This window comes from Talpa occidentalis, unplaced genomic scaffold, assembly GCF_014898055.3.
Source record: "Talpa occidentalis isolate TD23 unplaced genomic scaffold, MPIMG_talOcc4v2.1 talOcc4.13, whole genome shotgun sequence".
Taxonomy (NCBI): Eukaryota; Metazoa; Chordata; class Mammalia; order Eulipotyphla; family Talpidae; genus Talpa; species Talpa occidentalis.
The window spans coordinates 87252987-87271780 of record NW_023601322.1 but is presented as its reverse complement, the minus strand read 5'-3'; the positions used below and the strand labels follow the sequence as shown (position 1 = coordinate 87271780).

At 40.9% G+C, this 18794-nt stretch overlaps 1 protein-coding gene across 1 annotated transcript in view; it reads left to right on the top strand.

The window, feature by feature from the left end:
- The window catches only part of LVRN (laeverin), a 74372-nt gene that overhangs the window by 12695 nt on the left and 42883 nt on the right, over positions 1-18794 (top strand). The window contains 3 exon segments of the mRNA XM_037509486.2: positions 10012-10154; positions 11182-11318; positions 15160-15286. Of these exon segments, the coding sequence (XP_037365383.1) occupies positions 10012-10154; positions 11182-11318; positions 15160-15286 (407 nt within the window).

Genomic DNA, 18794 nt, shown 5'->3' with positions numbered 1-18794 from the left:
CGCCAGCTTACCGGCAGCCCGGGCTGTGTGTGCGTCTCCCGGGGTCTTTGTTCTTCTCTAATGGCGCCCGGAGCCGTTCGCTCACCGCCGCGGCGGATCCTGCAGGGTTCGCCTCAGCTCCCGTTCACGGGGTGTGGTGGCTGCAATAGTTCCTTTCCGCTCACAGTCCCGCTTGCTGCCTCGTTTGTTCGGGTGCATTTATTTTTAACCAAGGAAGAACCTATGCTAACCCATCATCATTAGCACCCAAAGTCAGTAGTTTACCTTAGGGTTCAATCTTGGTATTGTACATTCTGTATATTTGAACAATGTAATTTTTCTTTGTGTATTTTGTTTTAGGTAGTTTTTATTGTTTTACTTTCAATCCCATTGATGTTCTGTCTAGTGCAGTGTCCAATCTGCTTTTAGACTGATCCAGTGAAATCTTCATCTCAGATGTTGCATTTTTATTTCTAAAACTTCTATTTTTTATATATTTTCCATTCATTTCTCAGTATGTTCATGTTTTCCTTTATATTCTTGAGCATATTGAACATATTTAAGTGTATTAATTTCCTTGTATGCTAATTTCATTATCTCTGTCATCTTTTATTTTGTTTCTGACTTATTTTTTCCAGGTTATAGTGCACATTTTCCTTTTCCTTTGTATTTCTCATAATTTTAAACAGCTTTATTGAAGTCAAATTGACATACAATATGCTGCACATATTTCAAGTGTACAACTCAATACGTTTTGGCATATGCATACACATGGGGTAATAAAACCATCACCATGATCAAGATTATAAACATATCCACTACCTCCAAACATTTCTTGTGCCTCTTTATAATCCTTTCTAATATCCTGACACCATCATCCTTACACAACAATGGACTTGCTTTCTATAACTATAGGTTAGTTTCCATTTTCTACTGCTTTATATGACTAGAAGAACATAGTAGATACTCTTTTCTTTTTGACTTCTTTCATGGAGGAAAATTACCTTGAGATTCATCCTTATTGTTTATAGCAATTCCTTTTTGTTGCTGATAGCATTCCATTGTGTGGATATATCAGCTTCATTAGTCACATATTAAGGGAAATTTGGATGTTTCCAGCTTAGGGGTTCAACACAGGTCCACAAGGGAATTGAAATAAAGATGATTACCATTCACAGCTTCTTCAAGGGGCCATGTGAGGCCCTCAAGTCAGGGTGAAGGAGCAGAGAATAATAGGATCTAGGGCACCCTAATACCTTTGTTAGGTCCATCAGCAGAGTATTTTGAGGACCAGGGCTAAGGCCAGATTGGGCACGTTAAACAAAATTCTGCATGGCAGGCTTTGGGAAGGAGGAGAGTTTTTAATCACAGGGCTTTTGGGGGGAGTCATATCAGGAAGTTACATTTGTGACTCTGTGGACTGCTATCTATGGCAGACACTTACAGGATGAGGTAACGCCAGTGGAAGACCCCTACGCCACTTGGTCCAACAAAATGGATGCTGAGGCAACAATACCTTGGAGTAACATAGCTAAGCTCTCAGTCATTCTCTTGCATTTATTGCCTAGGTGAGCTTGCTGTGTTTGACTCTATTTTTACTTCCTCTTTTCTTCTTTAGATACTCTTTCTTTGTTTTCCTCGCCTAGTTCAGTATCTCAAGTCTCCTGTACAGTGTTGAATAAAAGTGATAAGTGAAAACGTTATGTGTTTTCCTGTAGCATTATTATAGATTCCATTTATCAGGTTGAGAAAGTTTTCTTCTTGACTTTATAATTTTCTGAGTTTTTTTTTTTAAATCAAGAATGGATGTCAGATTTTGTCAAAAGTTTTTTCTGCATCTATTGAGGTAATCATATGGTTGTTGTTTTGTTTGTCTTTTTAGCCTGTTAATATGATAAAGCACATTGATTTCCTAAAGTTAAACTAACCTTGTGTTCTTAGGATAAATTCACTTGGTCTTGATATATTACCCTCTTTAGATTTTCATTTGATTTACTAAAATTTTGTTTATAATTTTTGCACCTATGTTCATGAGAGGTTTTGACTTGTAATTTTTTTTTTTTTCTTGCAATGTCTTTGATTTTGGTAGCAGAATAACACTAGCTTTGGAGAATGAGTTTGGAGGTATTCCTTCCTTTACTTTCCAGAAGAATTTTTGTAGAACTGGCATTATTTCTTCCTTGAATGCTTGCTGGATTTCACCAATGAAGATGCCTGGAACTTGGGCCTCCCCGGTGGCGCAGCGGGTTGAGTGTAGCGCTGTGAATACGTCTGCAGCCTCTGCAGTGCAGGTTCAATTCCCGGCCGGCCAGGGAGATTCCCACATGGTGCAGCAGACCTCTTCTGTCTCGCCCGCTGCTCCACTCGGCAGTGCTTTCAGTCCTTCTGCCTGTTCTGTTCCCTGCTCTGTCTCTGGTGAATTCTCTCACCCTCCCGCTCCTGGCCTGTACCCCAGTGCTTGTATAAATAAATAAATCTTTAAAAAGAAAAAAAGAAGAAGGAGTTACCTGGAACTTCTTTGTGGGATGGTTTGTAAACACACATATTCTTTAATGATGTGGGAATATTTAGTTATCTGTTTCTTTTTGAGTCAGGTTTGGTAGTTTGGCTCTTTCAAGGAATTTGCCCATTTGATAAAAATCATCAAATTCTTAGAAGAAAGTTGTTCAAAATATTACTTTATTACTGTTTTATTATTTGTACTGTCTATAGTGATGTTGCCTCTCTAATTCCTGATATTAGTCACTTGTATCTTTGAAAGATTGAGTCCCAGTTCTAGTACCACCACTGCCACTTCCTAGTTCTCTAAACCAATTGTCTAAGCTCCCAGGGTCTCAGTTTTCATATATGTAAATTAAGAGGATGGGATTGGATTTTGAGGTTACGTGATCAAGGGAGCTGGAATGTAAAGCTAGGTGAACAGAATTTTTTAGCATTTGAGAACACTTTCTCAGAATGCTGGAGTATATATCCTGGTGCTTATTCTTTTCATCATGGATTTTCTTTGCATAACCTCGGCAAGTACAGGTTACTAGAGTCTTGGCAGGTCAAGAAGAGTTCTTGGCAGATTTCTGAATGTCTCTCTCTGCATAATGACCTCCTGTTTTATAATCTACAAATTTTAGCTATCTAGACCTCTGGACTCTAGTCTCTAGTCTCTGTCTCCTCAACTCTGTGAGACCTCTGACCTCTATTTCAGTTTCCTTCTTCTGCTGCAATTTGAAAATTGCTTCCAGGTAGAAAGATTGAGTGGTTGTAGGGGGTCACCTTCTTTATTTCTTTGATCGGGAATCACAATCCTGTACTCCCATTAACTTTTGTCTGAAAACAGTTGTTTCATTTTTTTTCATGTTTTTTGTTGCTTTTAGCAGAAGACTAGTTCTAATTAATATTACTACCTCATAGTGTTAATCAGAAGCCTCCCTATCTCTAGGTTGGTAGTACTAGTAATTATAAAGTTAATCCTTAGAAAATTTCATATTTAGTATGCTTTTAATATTTAGTATATATTTCAAAACAGATGGTGTACTTGAAGGACCCAAGGCTGGAAAACTGGGGAACCTGGTTCTGGTATCATCCCTGCCACTTACTAATTATTTAATCAGTTGCATAAACTCTTAATGTTAAGATTTAGATGGTGACACTATCGAAGATCTCTACCACTTTTGAAATTCAATAAAAAAGATAATTTATGATCTCATTCTTGTTCAGAGTGTCCTTTGGGAATACTTGTTGCTTTTCTGATCATGCCATTTCCTTTAAGAAAGGCTGAGAAAGAATTTGGCGGTATTAGAGATGAAAATGTAAAAATAAAGAGAAGGAAGTGACTTGCTGTTGTGAAATAACTGGACAGAAATAGAATCTTATTTGGGGACAAATTAAGTTAGAACAGAATAAACAAAATTAATTGATTTGTGCAGGTGTGGAAAGAGTGAACAAAGAGTTTGAAAAGCCTTCCTTGCAGTTTCTGTTTATGCTGGAAAATCTGGCCTGGTCCTTTGGGTGTGACACACAAAGAGAGAAAGTTGAATAATATTAGGAAAGAATTTAGAATTGTCTCAAACAAGGTCAATGAACTCAAGTGCCAGTCATATGATGTTGTTCATACGACAGAGAAAAAGAGATAGCTTTTTTGTTTTCCTATAGACTTATTGAAAGCACTTACTTCATGTGACTAATCAATTTTTCCAGGGAGGTGATTTTGCTCATCAAAGATTTAGATCCTGTATCTTTTGAATAAAGGTTTCACTAATGTATTGAAAAAGCACATGTCACAATTCAGGAAAATGCAACTGTGTTTCTCTCAAAGTCCTTTTATAATTTAGTTTCTGGGACAATCTTTTCTGTTCTAGCAGCCCATATTTTCCACCTAATTCTTAGGTGACAAATGACCTATAGTTTCTGAGTCACAAATGCTGCTCAGATGCAAAGACTAGAAAATCCTCTCCTGCATGACTGAAAACTTTGAACTTAATTTGCTGTTAAATCTCCCTTGCTCCCTCTCCACCCTCACTTCCCCAGGCTTGGGCTGGCTTCAGGATAGAAGTCTGCAGTAAGGTAAGGTGTAGTGGTATTTTCATTTCTTCAACCCATGTTTCTGGTTTTCTCCTTCCATCCTAAAAGCTGCTATTTCAACCCCACCAGTCCCAGTGGGACTGGAAGAGGTGACTAGTGGGGCTGTTTTACTTCAACTAGAACTCTTGTCATTTGGTCTTGCTCTGACCTAACAGATGCCTTTTTCTCTTGAGATGTCTCTTTCCAGGAATCTAGAGTTTTCTTACTGTTTCTCTTACTCCTATCATTCTGTTGACCTTGCGCGATACTACTTTTATTTCTTTGTTCTGCTGGCCACTTATGATTCCTTTAGCTACTGGGCAGATGCTCCCTTACTCAGAGCCCAAGACAGTTCCCACATGGGTTCATCTGTGTCTCAGAACCCACCGTACTGTCAAGAAACACCGATGCATCCCTTTCCCGGAACTGACATGGATCTTAAGGCAGCAGTACTCTTTGGGTTCTACCTCCAAAGCAGTCAGTTCTTCCTTCCCTTTCAGAATCCCATCTGGGAGAAGTTAGACTCTGCCCAGTGATAATTTCAGCTCTCTCGAGAGCAAGTTGGACACCACCCTCCAAGTGACTCAACCTCAGGAAATACTTCTCCTTTCTGAGGTATCTTCTCTTCCAACTTAGGGTTAGAAGTTGCCCCTCCTCCCAGGTCATGTGGGCTTGGCAAAATAATATTCCACCTAAGATATCTCTTCTTTGATTTTTCAATCTCCATTCCTTGACCTTTCTATGTCCTGGATGTAGCTTAAACCTGAGAATCCACAGATTCTTCAGGCCATTTGCTTTGAAAGTCTTCATGGCATGATTGGGTGCTTTTCTTTGAAATTGTATCTATTGTGTTTTGTTTCCTGCTGGAAATTTCAGTTTTAAAATCCTATTACACAAGTAGTAAACAAATATGATTCATGGGCCGATCCTTGAACCTTGATCCAGTGGTATAACATCTGTCTTTGTTAAGCATTTGATTTCTGAGTGTGTTATTGTGTTAAAAAAAATATTGGGGGGAGGAAGGGGAATAGTTCTACAAAGAATCTTATTTAATCCTTGACCAGTAATGTTATTTAGCACTCGTCAACTAGAGCTGTAGGCATACGGACTTCATAAAATTATTTGGAATGAAATACGAAGTGGATATTTTTTATGTGGTTGTAGATTGATCCCCAAGGGCATCATGTGGTCTTCACCACCAAGGCCTCTTCCAGCACAAGAAAGTGGTGAGTTCATGATTTTCTGTCTGGAACGTGGCTTTGCAATGCTGAGCCACTAGGAGACAAATTCTCCCAAATTAACTGCATCACAGCTGACCATTCTGAGCTTAGACTTCACAGGCTGCTTAGTAGTATGTCTCAGTGATGTTTGAAGGGAGCAGAGGGTAATGGGTAGTTCTGTGTTCTGAGGTCAAGATTTCCTTACAGGGTTCTTTGAGTCCAAAACAGAAAGAGAAGCGTTATCTCTCACATGTGGCCTAGCCAGATTTTATGTGCTGCTGGCTCTCCCTGGCCTTTGCAGGTAAGATGGAGACCCAGAAAGATGTGTATTGTAGGGATTTCCCCATTTTTTATTGTTTGCATAAAGCCAGGGAGGAAAAAGTCTGCATAAAATCCAAGAGAGTTTCTTTTAGTTCTCTGAAACCTGAATTTTGGAATTAGAAGGCAGCTGCTTAATGTTTGTTTTGTTAAAGAAGTGACTCCCTGAGTTGTTGTCTCTTAACCTTTTTGAGCCTATGTCCTTTCTGAGGCACATAAAAGCTTGCCATTCCTTGAAGAGGCAAAGGTTTTCTTTGTCTGTCCACCTTGCTGCCTCCTTGATGTTCCTATGCTTTCTGACATCATGGGAGCAGAGATGTTATCAAACTTTACTTCCTATAGATTCTATTACAAAAACAACAGGTATTTGTTGACTCTTCAAGTATATAAACAGGTATTATACAGTTGATTGTGCTTTTTCACTCTATGTTACATGTTTTCATGCCAATATGTTGTTGTTGGTACAAAATGTCCTTCAATTTCAGAGACCTCCTGAAGGCCATACATGAACTCTCAAGGGATGGTTTCTCCCTGCACTGGTTGACTCAGTGGGCACTCCTAGACTTCTCTTTCCATCCTCTTTCCATCCCTGTTACACTCAAGCTTAGAGCCCTAAGTATACTGAGGTTTGGCTACTACTCCCATCCCTACATTTTTATTGACATGTGTCCAAAGAGTTTAAGCAGCTTTCCCAAAGTTGCACTACTATATTTATGTAGGAGATCCCCAGAAAGAACTCAAGTCACCAAATTATCTGCTTAAAATTCTTTCCATTATAGGGCCTCCCCTGGTGGTGCAGCGGCTGAGCGCTGGGCTGCAAGGATGCCTGCAGCCTCTGCAGCGCTGGTTCGTTCCCCGGCCACTGGCAAGGGTCCCACAGGAAAAAAAAAAATTCTTTCCATTATATTATCAATTGTTTCAATTTTCTCTGTTATCTCATTCCTTCTGAAGACAGTAACCAATACTATAAAACAAACTTGCAGGAAAGAAAAACCTGCAAAAAAAGTTCATATTCTTTTGCACATACTAATATCAAGGTACCTTTATTTTATAGTACCTCCAACACCAAGAAAATACTTGTTCAGTTGCTGTGAACCTGTATTTTTGCCAAACATAATAAACAATACAGAAGAAAAAAATGTATGTAACTCCTAACTTCTGGCAATTTAAATTTTATTCAGTGGACAAGTCTGGTTTCACATTCGACTGTGACATTCTGGGCTTTTAAAAATGCATTTATATACACAATGGAATACTATTCAGCAATCAAAAAGGATAAACTCATGCCATTCACAGCAACATGGATGGAACTTGAAGGGATTATGCTCAGTGAAACAAGTCAGAAGGAAAAAGGAAAATACCAGATGGTTTCACTTATAGAAAGAACATAGGGAGTCAGAGAAAAAAAAAAGATAATCACAACAACAAAAAAACCCACAACAAAACTAAAATAAACAGACAACTGTAAATCAGAGACGTTCTGCAGCTGAGGGGGAGAGAAAGGAATTAAAATGAGGGTGGAAAGGGCACAAGGGACTATGGTGATGGTGCACAGGTGAATTTATGGTAGAAATTCTATGGGGATTACACCTGAGAAAAGAAAGCAAACATTGCAAGAATAAAAAATAAATAAATTAAAATAATAAAAAAAAAATAAAAAACAAGTTATCAACAACGACAAAAAAATAAAATGCATTTATAATTGGTGGTTTTCAGCTCTACACCCCTGCTATATAACTTCTCTCTCCTTGAATTCTCCTGTAGTTCATCTATGTCAAAGAATAATTAGCGAGATTGGAAGGAATATAGGAAAAGTCAAAGGTCATTTATTGGTAAATTTAGTTACCAATATTCGAGCAAAAAATGCTCAAATAATAATAAAAGGTAAATAGTAGTATTATTTTCTAGATGGGGAAACTGAGACTCACGATTATGTGACTTGTTCAGGATAGCTCAGTCAGTAATAGATGGGGCAGAGTCTTGCAGCCAAAATGGCTCGTGGCTGAGCCCACAGACCTGCTTTCAGCCTATGCAAAGAGGGTAAATAAAGTGGGAAAAAGCAAATAGGGAAAAATAGGTTTGGTTAACAATTAGTTTTGTCATGCAGAGGTTATAAATATAGCAATTACCTGTGTGAGGTTTTTGAACATACTAAGTATTCCTTGTGTCATTCCTAAAGTTGTGCAACTGTTTGTGTGAGTGGGAACATTTCCAAGGTAGAGAAGAGATTCCTAGAGGCGGAACCGGAGGGGTCTTGTTCTCTCTAGCTAGCTCTGTTGATTTTCCCTCTTATTTGTATAAGAACAGGCCTGAAGTAAGAGTAAATACATCAGAGATGTTAAGTCTCAGGCCCCATGTATTAAAAGGGAATTTAACCATCACAGCTGTGATCTGGAAGCAGATTTCCAGGTCACCAAGTGTTGACAATGGGACAGTGACACCATGGGTTCCTGTGAGGAGAAAGCCATTTGCTGTGACCCACTCTCTCGTCAGACTCAGGCAGTGTTTACAGAGGACAACCCACAACACTACACTGACAATCTCCTGGTTTGTTCAGGGCCTTCTTTTTTCTTTTTTTTCAATTTTTTTTTTTTTTAATATTCCCCATACAGTTGCAACCCTGATTTTGACCCCAATCCCTCCTTTCCTCCGACCCCAAAGAGTGTCTCTGATTCATAGTTGTTTGTTGATTTTGATTTTTTCCTTTCTTATAGTTATTCTTTTTCCTGGTCCCTTATTTAGGTTTTCCTACTATGAGTGAGACCATCCGGTATTTTTCTTTTTCTTTCTGGCTTATTTTGCTGAGCATGATCCCTTCCAGCGCCATCCATGTTGCTGCAAATTGCATGTGTTTATCTTTTTTGAATGCTGAGTAATATTCCATGGTGTCTATGTACCACATCTTCTTGATCCAGTCATCTATTTTTGGGCATTTGGGTTGTTTCCAAAGCTTAGCTATTGTAAATAGTGCTGCTATAAATATATGGGTGCAGGTGCTCTTTGGAATTAATGTTTCTGTGTCCTATGGGTAAATACCTAGGAGTGAAATTGTTGGATTATGTGGAAGCTCTATCTTTAGTAGGTTGAGGAATCTCCACACAGCTCCCCATAGTGGTTGGACCAGTTTGCACTCCCACCAGCAGTGCAGGAGAGTTCCTTTTTCTCCACATCCTCGCCAACATTTGTTGTTGCTAGATTTTTTAATATGTGCCATTCTCACTGGTGTGAGATGATATCTCATTGTAGTTTTGATTTGCATTTTGTTCAGGGCCTTCTTATCCCTCTGCTTTTCCCTGTAAATCCCTAGTGCCCGGTGGGATAATGTCACTTTTTGTATTTTTCCCTGGAGATGAGGGAAGAAGAAGTAGGGAGTTGATGAATCTACTCACATGAAAATAAAAGTTGTTTTATTCCGTTGGCATGTCCCTATGTTGTTTACTCCCAAGGGTGTGCAAAGTAAAACTTGTTTATAAGTTTTCAAGCAGTAAGAAGAGGGAACATGGAGAAAAGATTAAAAATATAGACTGTATGAACTGACTTGCTTTTGGGTAGAGAATGAAAGTAACAGACCATTCCCAAAGAAGCAATCCTGGTTTAAAAAATACTTGGTTCCCCAAAACCTGGCATGTGTAGTTGTTTTATTTGTGCCCCCCTTTTTTTTTGGTAGGCGATTTTAAGGGTCTATGACATAGTGGATTTTATTTTCTGGTTGGAATTTAAATAGTCCCTTTGTATATTAGGACTTACAAGAATCCTAAGGTGCATTAAGAATTGGAATGTGTCTGTGTTTGGGGAAATGTGAAGAAGATGAAGGGAAAATATTTTAGTTCCTTCCTGCAAATAATTATAAGTTATTTTACCACAATATTTTTTTTGGTCTGGTCTCCACTGATTTGAGATAAAAATAAATAGATTTTTTTTCCCCAAAAATGTATTTCAGGGCTTTGTTAGCGTCTCAGATGGAGCCAACATTTGCCAGGAATGTTTTCCCTTGTTTTGATGAGCCAGCTCTGAAAGCAACTTTTAATATTACAATTATTCATCATCCAAGTTATGTGGCCCTTTCCAATATGCCACAGCTAGGTAAGTAAAGTTTCTTGTCTCACTTATTATATCATATATATTGTACACATATATATTTAAATATGTTAATTATATATATACACACACACAGTTCTTTAATATCTTTCAGATCAATAGCATTTCTAGGCAATGTGTTGCTGCATCATAATAATTACAATGGATTATTATTAGGGTACTCTGTCCAACAGGGTCTGTGTCAGCACTCACATCTTAGAGATGGCAAATCGAATTCTTCTTGTATTAGGAGCAGGCACCATTATACTGTTCTACATTGGCAGCCTGTCTGCCCATTAGTTTGGGACTCAACTATTGATCATTAGTGATAACAAGCTTAGCCTGAATCTGGCACACAGATGTGTTTTATTTGGCTCACATGACTTTTTTCTTTTGATTGAGTTGTATCCAACTTTTAAAACTCCAGAGATTTCACATAAAGATTCTTCCTTCCTTGAAAACTCAGAAGCCCTAACAATGCTGGGCCTGCAGGTCCTACATGACAGTGGTAGTTATAGCACAGAAAAGGCTACCCCCTGAAGGCTGGGCCTGCATCCCCAGCCTTATATGTCCCTGCCACGGCCCATCAGCGGATGTGGGCCACTTCACATCAAGTACCTGGCCCTGGTGGGTATTGGAGTTAGTGATTTTGGTTTTAAAGACTGTACCCTGCCTCCACTGAACAGAATGGCAGAATTGTATCTTTGACCATGGGCCTGGGAAGTTCTTGTTAAAGTGTTGGGAGAAATGGGCTGGACAAAAGAGAGGAGAAGTGTTTGGAACAGAGAGAAGGCTGATGACGGGCCTAACCGACAAGGCTCGTGGATTTGGCCCTCAGTTAAGACCCTGTTAGTCAAGATCTTGATTAAAGACCAAGCTGCTGTCCTGAGATCTTTTTAATATGGTTTTGATACCTTAGAAATCCAAACTGCTGGACTATGAGGAGCTACTGGGTGACAATTGACAAATTATCTCAAAGGTAGCTATTATTTCTTATGTCTTCAGTGATTTGGACTAAAGCAAATTTCTCTAGGTCAGTCTGAAAAAGAAGTGAATGGAATCAATTGGACCGTCACCACCTTTTACCCCACGCCCCACATGCCTACTTATTTAGTGGCTTTTGCTCTATGTGACTATGACTATGTCAACAGAACGGAACGGGGCAAGGAGGTGAGTAAGGAAGACTCCAGGTAAGGCACACTTACTACCGATGGTTCTTCCATCTGCTTGTACTCAGGGGTTCTGCTTACACAGCCCACTGTCACCTCCTGATTCTCTCCCCAACTTTTGCAAGCTCTGCTAGAGCTCTTGGTGTGACTTTGTGGAATGGGCTGTAAGAACCCCCCCTGGAGCTCTGTGGAGGGTTTCCATGAAAGGCTGCACACCAAGCCCACCCCCACAAAGCAGCTAGCTTCTGGGCCTCCTCTACCCAGCCAGTGGCTGCCTGTCAGAGGATAGGGGAGAATAGAGAGAGCTGCCACCTTGAAGCTGAGGTTGACTTGTTATCTGTCTAAACTACAAGGTACTGCATTCTTTTTTTTTTTTTAAGGATTTATTTATTTATGCATACAAGAGCTGGGGTACAGGCCAGAGGTGTGAGGGGTGAGAGGATTCACCAGAGACAGAGTGGGGAACAGAACATGCAGAGTGACTAAAATACACTGCTGAGGGTAGCAGCAGGTGAGTCAGGAGAGGTTTGCTGTGCCATGTGGGTAGCTCCCTGGCTGGGGATTGAACTCGTGCTGCAAGGCTGTGGATAGCTTCATAAGTTGCGTCTTAACCCCTTGTGCCACCATGGGAGGCCTGGTACTGCATTCTTAATGCTGGGCTGATACTCAAAATGCTTAGCAACAAGTGTCATATGGGTGCCAACCAACCAAAAAGGACAACTCTTGTGGCTAAAATGGTGCGTGGAAATTAAATATAAGCCCTATCTTGAAGCAGCACTGCTGGCCCCCTGCACTCTGGGCCATGCGCCACTTCCCTAGTTGTGCACTGTCCTAAACTATCCGGTTTTCACCCAAGTATACATGGTGGGGCTTTCAGATCATATCAGGGTTACAGTAAGAGTTTATCCTTGACGCAATCCCTGTAATCAAATGTAGTGGTAACTAAGGCCAGTGCCTGAGGCCCAGTTCTTTCTCGTTGATCGAGTTCACGGGATTCAGGAATATCTGTCTTTAACTGACTGAAGCTCTCTCCTGGGCCCGAGATCTTCCAGGCTCACACCACTGACTTGAGGAGATAAGAAAGCCATGGGTGAGCCAAGCCTCTCCGCAGAGGAAGAATCACTCAGAGCTTCTTCTCCTCCCTCCTCCTAACCTAGTGATGAATTAATAACACTGTGTTGAATGAGAACAACAGAAGATTTTCTTCCTCAGCTGTTGGCTCCAGCCTGCTTTCCCTTTTTGATGACTCACTGGTAGGTCCTTGATAGCTCAGATATAGCACTGGCCAAGTCAAACATGCACAGCACATTGATAGATCTGCTCAGGCAGGATTTGCAAGTACTTGCTTGGAAGCTGGCATGAAGGCTGAGGGCCCAGAGCTAACGACGGAGGTGGCCCTTCAGCATCGACATTTCAAATCGCCTTGCTGTCAATGCTGCTGCACAGGGACCAATCCTTACAAAAGAATCAAGGCTGCTTCTTTGTGCAAGATCCCTTGAAAAAGAACACCAGCTGCCATGGAAGCAGAGAGGAAATGGGACATGCCTACAAAAGTAATGTTTTTAGCCAGAAGATTGAAATTTGGGATGAGTTTATCAGTGGAATGTTGCATTTTGGCCGTGGCTCAGCTGTAGGAAGTGAAGGAGTCCTACATACACCCCACAGGGAAGGCAGAATGTATGCTTGGACTAGCATCCAGACTGTACAAAAATTGCTCATTAAGTGAGAGATAAGAATTTAGTGAAATTGAAAATATGGTTAATGTATGGCATGAGGAAAGACACAGTTAGGTAAGATGTAACTGGGGATGAAATGAGCATATTTGGAGTGGAACTTACACACGTGGGCTGTGGAAAGACATCCTCTCCTAGATGCTAAGGTCAGACTAGGAGCGACTCTGCAATAACTTTAATGGCTGCCTCTCCAGAACATTCCTTGCTGGCTTGCATTCCTTAATCCTTGGCCAGGGGTCACCCATCCCTCCCTCCCAGCTTGAAATCACCATCGTTTGCCTCACTTTGGCATATAGAACGGTGGCTTAAGAGAGGAGCTTTAGAAACTGGAAATGAACATATATGCATAAATCATTATTACTGTTATTTTCCAAAGGCTCCAGTTAAAATGCACACACTATCTTGAAAGTGGAGAGACGTGAGGATTATTTCCACTCAGTACTGTGGGCTTTAGTCTAGCAGTCTTTCTAACTGCCTCAGAAGTTAGAACTAGAGGACAGAAGTTTACAGTAGGGTAGGCTGAGGCCTGGGCCTCTCTTCCCCAGGATAATAAGACTCAATGACATGAGGAATAGAAGGGGGTGAGAGGAAGGAGGAGACCAAGGCAGGAGTCCCCCAAAATAGGTGGTTGGACTTCATGAAAGAGAAACCTTCCTGAAGGCTTTACATAATTCAAAATTTACATAGTTCAAGACAAATGTTCCAGCAGAAGTAAAAGTACAATGGGTATGTTCTTGGAGTACAAAAGTCTGCAAATACTGTTGTGCTGCCTTTTTGTTTTCTTAGCATTTTCTTTAACATTTTGAGAGAGTTCCTTCTTAAATTAACTGTATTCATTGGGACAGTTATTTTAATTCCTTCATCTTTAACTTCTGTTCCCAGGTTATTGATTTTTACACATATTCTTTAGCACCAACACTCCAGACCCCATCAAAAAGTATTTAGATGGTATTGTAGAATATAAAATGATTTCATATTAAAATAATAATAAATGTTAAATTGATCCCTGCAAATTGATCCCTAAGATCACACAAATAAGTTCCCAAACAACACCACAATTATTTTTTTCTTCAAAATGTCTTTGATTTGCCATTCATTTACAAAAATATGTGTTTGGATGTGTGACTTTATACCTCAACATAGAATACTTTAAACTGAGAAAACATAGTAGGGATTTCTGTGGTGGGGGAGGATTTCTTTTTATCTTCTTTTTTTTTTTTTTTAAGATTTATTTTATTTATTTATTTATTTATTTATTTATTTATTTATTTATTTATTTATTTATTTATTTATTTATACAAGCACTGGGTACAGTCAGAAGCGCGGGAGGGTAAGAGAATCCACCAGAGCCAGAGCGGGGAGCAGAGCAGGCAGAAGGACCGAAGTACACTGCTGAGGGGAGCAGCGGGCGGCAGGAGAGGTCTGCGCACCATGTGGGACCCTCCTCTGGTGGCCGGGGAGCAGCCGGGGATCGAACTGGCGCTGCAGAGGCTGCGGGCAACTTCGCAACCCAGCGCTCAACTGCTGCGCCACCGGGGAGACCCTCTTTTTATCTTCTAAGAGTGTATGTGTCATAAGGAGAGAATATCTTTCACTTGCTTCAACAGCTATAAAATCACAAGACTTTGGTGACTTCCTAAAATTAAGAGACTTAGTTGACCTTACTTCAAAATATAAATATAAGATGGGACTATTAATTCTTTCATTAGCAAACCATTTTAAATCTGCATGTTTCAAATTTGTTTATTATCTTCCAGGCTATGTGACTCCCACTTAGTGCATGGATCTATTTTAGATCATTGGAAATAGGTCCTGCAAAGAGGCCAGGTCCACCCTTACCTTACTTACCATCGCTGCATTTCCTGCTCACCACTCCAAGAATTGTTTTTGAATTACCAACATTATACATGTTTTTGTAAGATTGCAATAACATGTTTTATGAGGCTACCACTCTTCACAATTTAGTGAAGCTTTTCTCAGGGTGTACATGCCCTTCAACATTTGATTATATAGCATCTTCTGCACAGATAAGACTTGTGCTAAGTGCACCGGCTGCCACTCTCCAAAATCACTATTTTTCCTAATCAAGCCTTAATTGTCTTCGTTTAGATCCGCATCTGGGCCCGGAAAGATGCCATCGCAAATGGAAATGCAGACTTTGCTTTGAACATCACAGGCCCAATCTTCTCTTTTCTGGAAGATTTATTCAATATTAGTTACCCTCTTCCAAAAACAGGTGAGAAAAAAAAAGTAAACAAAAGCAAGTAAGGCGTGTTCCCTTCTAATGCAATGAATTTCCTATTAAGGGGACCTTGAGATAAGTTCAAAGGGCACCCAGAGTGGAGACCCTTCATCACCATTTACCATTTAGCTACTGTTTTTTAGTTTTTAAAGATTTATTTATACAAGAACAGGGGTACAGGCCAGGTGTGCGGGAGGGTGAGAGGATTCACCGGAGACAAAGTGGGGAGCAGAACAGGCAGACTGACGAAATACACTGCTGAGAGAAGCAGCGGGTGAGACAGGAGAGGTCTGCCATGCCATGTGGATTTCTCCCTTGCTGGCAGGGGATCGAACCTGTGCTGCAGAGACTGCGGACAACTTCACAGTGCAGCGCTCAATCACCTGCACCACCAGGGAGGCCCCTGTTTTTTCCTTTTTAAAGATTTATTTATTTATGAATTCAAGAGCTGAGGTACAGGTTAGAGGCGCAGGGGGTGAGAGTATTCATCAGAGACAGAGTGGGGAACAGAACAGGCAGATCTACTGAAATACACTGCTGAGGGGAGCAGCGGGCAAGTCAAGAGAGGTCTGCTGCACCATGTGCGTATCTCCCTGGCCGGGGATCTGACTCCTGCATGAAGCTTCATACTGCTGACACTTAACCCCTTGCACCACCAGGGAGGCCCACCATTTATCTACTGTTTGGAGTTAGTCTCCTGGCCTTCCATCCCCTGACTAACACAGGGCCTCCCAGCTGCACTTTCTCTTTATAGTGCCAGGCTCCTGGCAGGTCTGGGAGAACTTTCCGTTTTCCATCCCTCCTGACTACCATCGCAGCCTCGCATCCTCCTGAAACTGCTTTCTCTCTTGTCTCCTGTGCTTTTCTCTCGTAGCACAAGGGTTCAGTGCAGCATTTTAATGGGCCTGTGTGAGTCGCCCCAGTTCCCTTTAGTAAGTTTTTATTTTTATTTTTTAATATTCTTTAGCTGTGAGTCATTGGATTAGTGCTTGGGGGTCCCATCTGTGAATTTTCGTTGTATAAAATTGGAATCATGTGTGAACATAATATGATCCTTGAGGAAATATGTAAACATTTTATCTCGCATAGATTTGTACGGTATGTCCTTAAAATTGTGTAAGCCACTCAGCTCAGAAAGTTGTTCTGTGTTTTTCTCTCTAAATTGAGGCTATCATGTAAATGGATTTTGTTCCCTTGAAATGTTAGCTGAAGTCATGGGAAAAATATGCTCAGCCTATGCTGGCGGATGGTGGAAGACTGGGTACTGAACATTTAGGGGCTCAAGCCTCCTGAACTCCAGGAAGCCAGGAGCTCTGCAGCTCCAGTCTTTTGGCCAAGGAACAATAGAAAATGAAGAAATAGAACCAGTGTTGGCCCATTCTAGGAACTCAAAGGCACTACTGTCGGTTAGAGAGTTGGAGGCTGCAGGACCCTGGGCTTGGAGACCAAATTTGTGGCACTTCTGTGTATGGAGGATCTCAAGATGGCCCTTGTCTAGGCAAGAAAAATTCCATTTGTCTTTGTTCAGCGTAACAATTCCTGACTTATCCTTAATGACCTGTTCCTTCAAATCACCTCCTCCCTCCAATTAGCCTCCTCCTTAGTATCTCCTGCATGTGTTCATTTCTTCCCAGGCCTATAGTTTCTCCCTAACTTACATCACAACATCTGTAACACAACAGCCTTCCCCTGACTGCCTCCATTCTGTCTCTCACACTGAAACCAGAGGATCTTTCCAAAGAAAAATCTGATCATGTTGCTGTTCTCTTTAAGACCTCTCTGTGGCCTCCCTCTGAGCTGAGGTCAAGACCAGACCCCATACTCTGCCTTTGTAACAGTGTTTTTCTTTTCCGAAGCTCTCAGGGCTTCTGCTAATTCTTCAGAGAGGGAAGGGTGTGCCAGTGCCATCTCTGTCCACTTTTACACGTTTATCTTCCGCTCCTCTCCCCTAGGCTTGTACACTTGCAGTTTGCCATCCTAAATGCCTTCTACTCAACTGGTTAATTTTTTAAAATAAAGTCTTTATTTTTCAAAATGTAGTGTTGGTGGGAAATGGTTATGCATCTTCACAAGGAGCTGGGACAGCTCCACCCTTGGTGTTTCTAGTGGATGTTACTTGAGCCTTGTGTCTTGAAACCAGGGGAATAAGCTCTTTACTAAGGAGCGCCTGACGGGCTGCCCTGGCCAAGGAGCCCTGGATTTTGAGCCTTTCAGATCCAGCAGCTGCGGTTATATGTAGGAATTTCCTTATGGATTTTGTCATATGTGGCTCTGTCAAACAAGACTAATTTTTTGAGTTTGTCCCGAACTTTGCCTTTTTTACCACTTCCTTTTGGCCTTGCCCTTAGATTTGTTCACTGGATCTTTCTCTTTTCTTTTTTTTAAAGATTTATTTATTCATGCATACAAGAACTGGGGTACAAGTCAGAGGTGCGGGGGGTGAGAGGATTCACCAGAGACAGTGGGGACCAGAACAGGCAGACTGACTGAAACACACTGCTGAGGGACCAGCGGGCGAGACAGGAGAGGTCTGCCGCTCCATCTGGGTATCTCCCTGGCTGGCCGGGAATCAAACTTGTGCTGCAGAGGCTGTGGACAGCTTCACAGCGATGTGCTTAACCCCTTGCGCCACTGGGGGTGGGGCCAGATCTTTGTCTTTCTTGGCTAACTTTCTGGCATCTTTCTACCTTTCGTCTTGTAGTCCTTGGGTAGCATCAAGAAGTTCACTGAGCAGCAGCTACCACGGCAGCCTTGCTAAGATATTGACAAACAATAAAAAGCTCAACTGGTTCTACAATGTGCACTTCTTGTAAGTTCCTACTGAGTGCTGCTGCTGCTGGTTTGGGAATCACAGTATGAGTTAAGTGTAGTGTTCTAAAGTAGGGACTGTGAAGCTATCAACTCTGGCCCTTGCCAATTTTTTGCATGTCCCATGACATACAAATGGTTTTCCACTTTAAAGTGGTTTTTGAAAACCAAAGAAGAATGTTTCGTGACTCATGAAATTCATATAAAATTCAAATTTCAGAACCCATAAAGTTTTATTGAATATGCAAAAGAAAACATAGAGCCCCACAAAACCAGAACTATTTACTATCTGGTTCTTTATAGAAAAATATGTCCCAGCCCCTGTGCTAAGTGTAAATAATGGATGCATGGAGGTTTATGTTATCAATAATTTAAGGATTTAATCATGAAAATAAAATAAACAGGACCCTGTGTGAATGAATGATAGCTCATCAAGAAACAAGAATTTTGCTTACCCCAATGCTTTTCATCTGAAGTAAAAAAAAAAAAATGTATTTTAAATATTCATCAGGTTTAATAAGAAATGACTTCTTAGAACAGGTGAGATTGGTGGCATTCCCTGGGGGAGGGAAGGATTTCCTGGGAGACCAAGGAGTTCTCACAGAGGAAGTTTCTGTGATTGCAGAGAACAAAACAGAGAACAAAGGGCATTGTCTTGGGTGCAGCAGAGCAGTCTTTCTTTTTTTAAGATTTA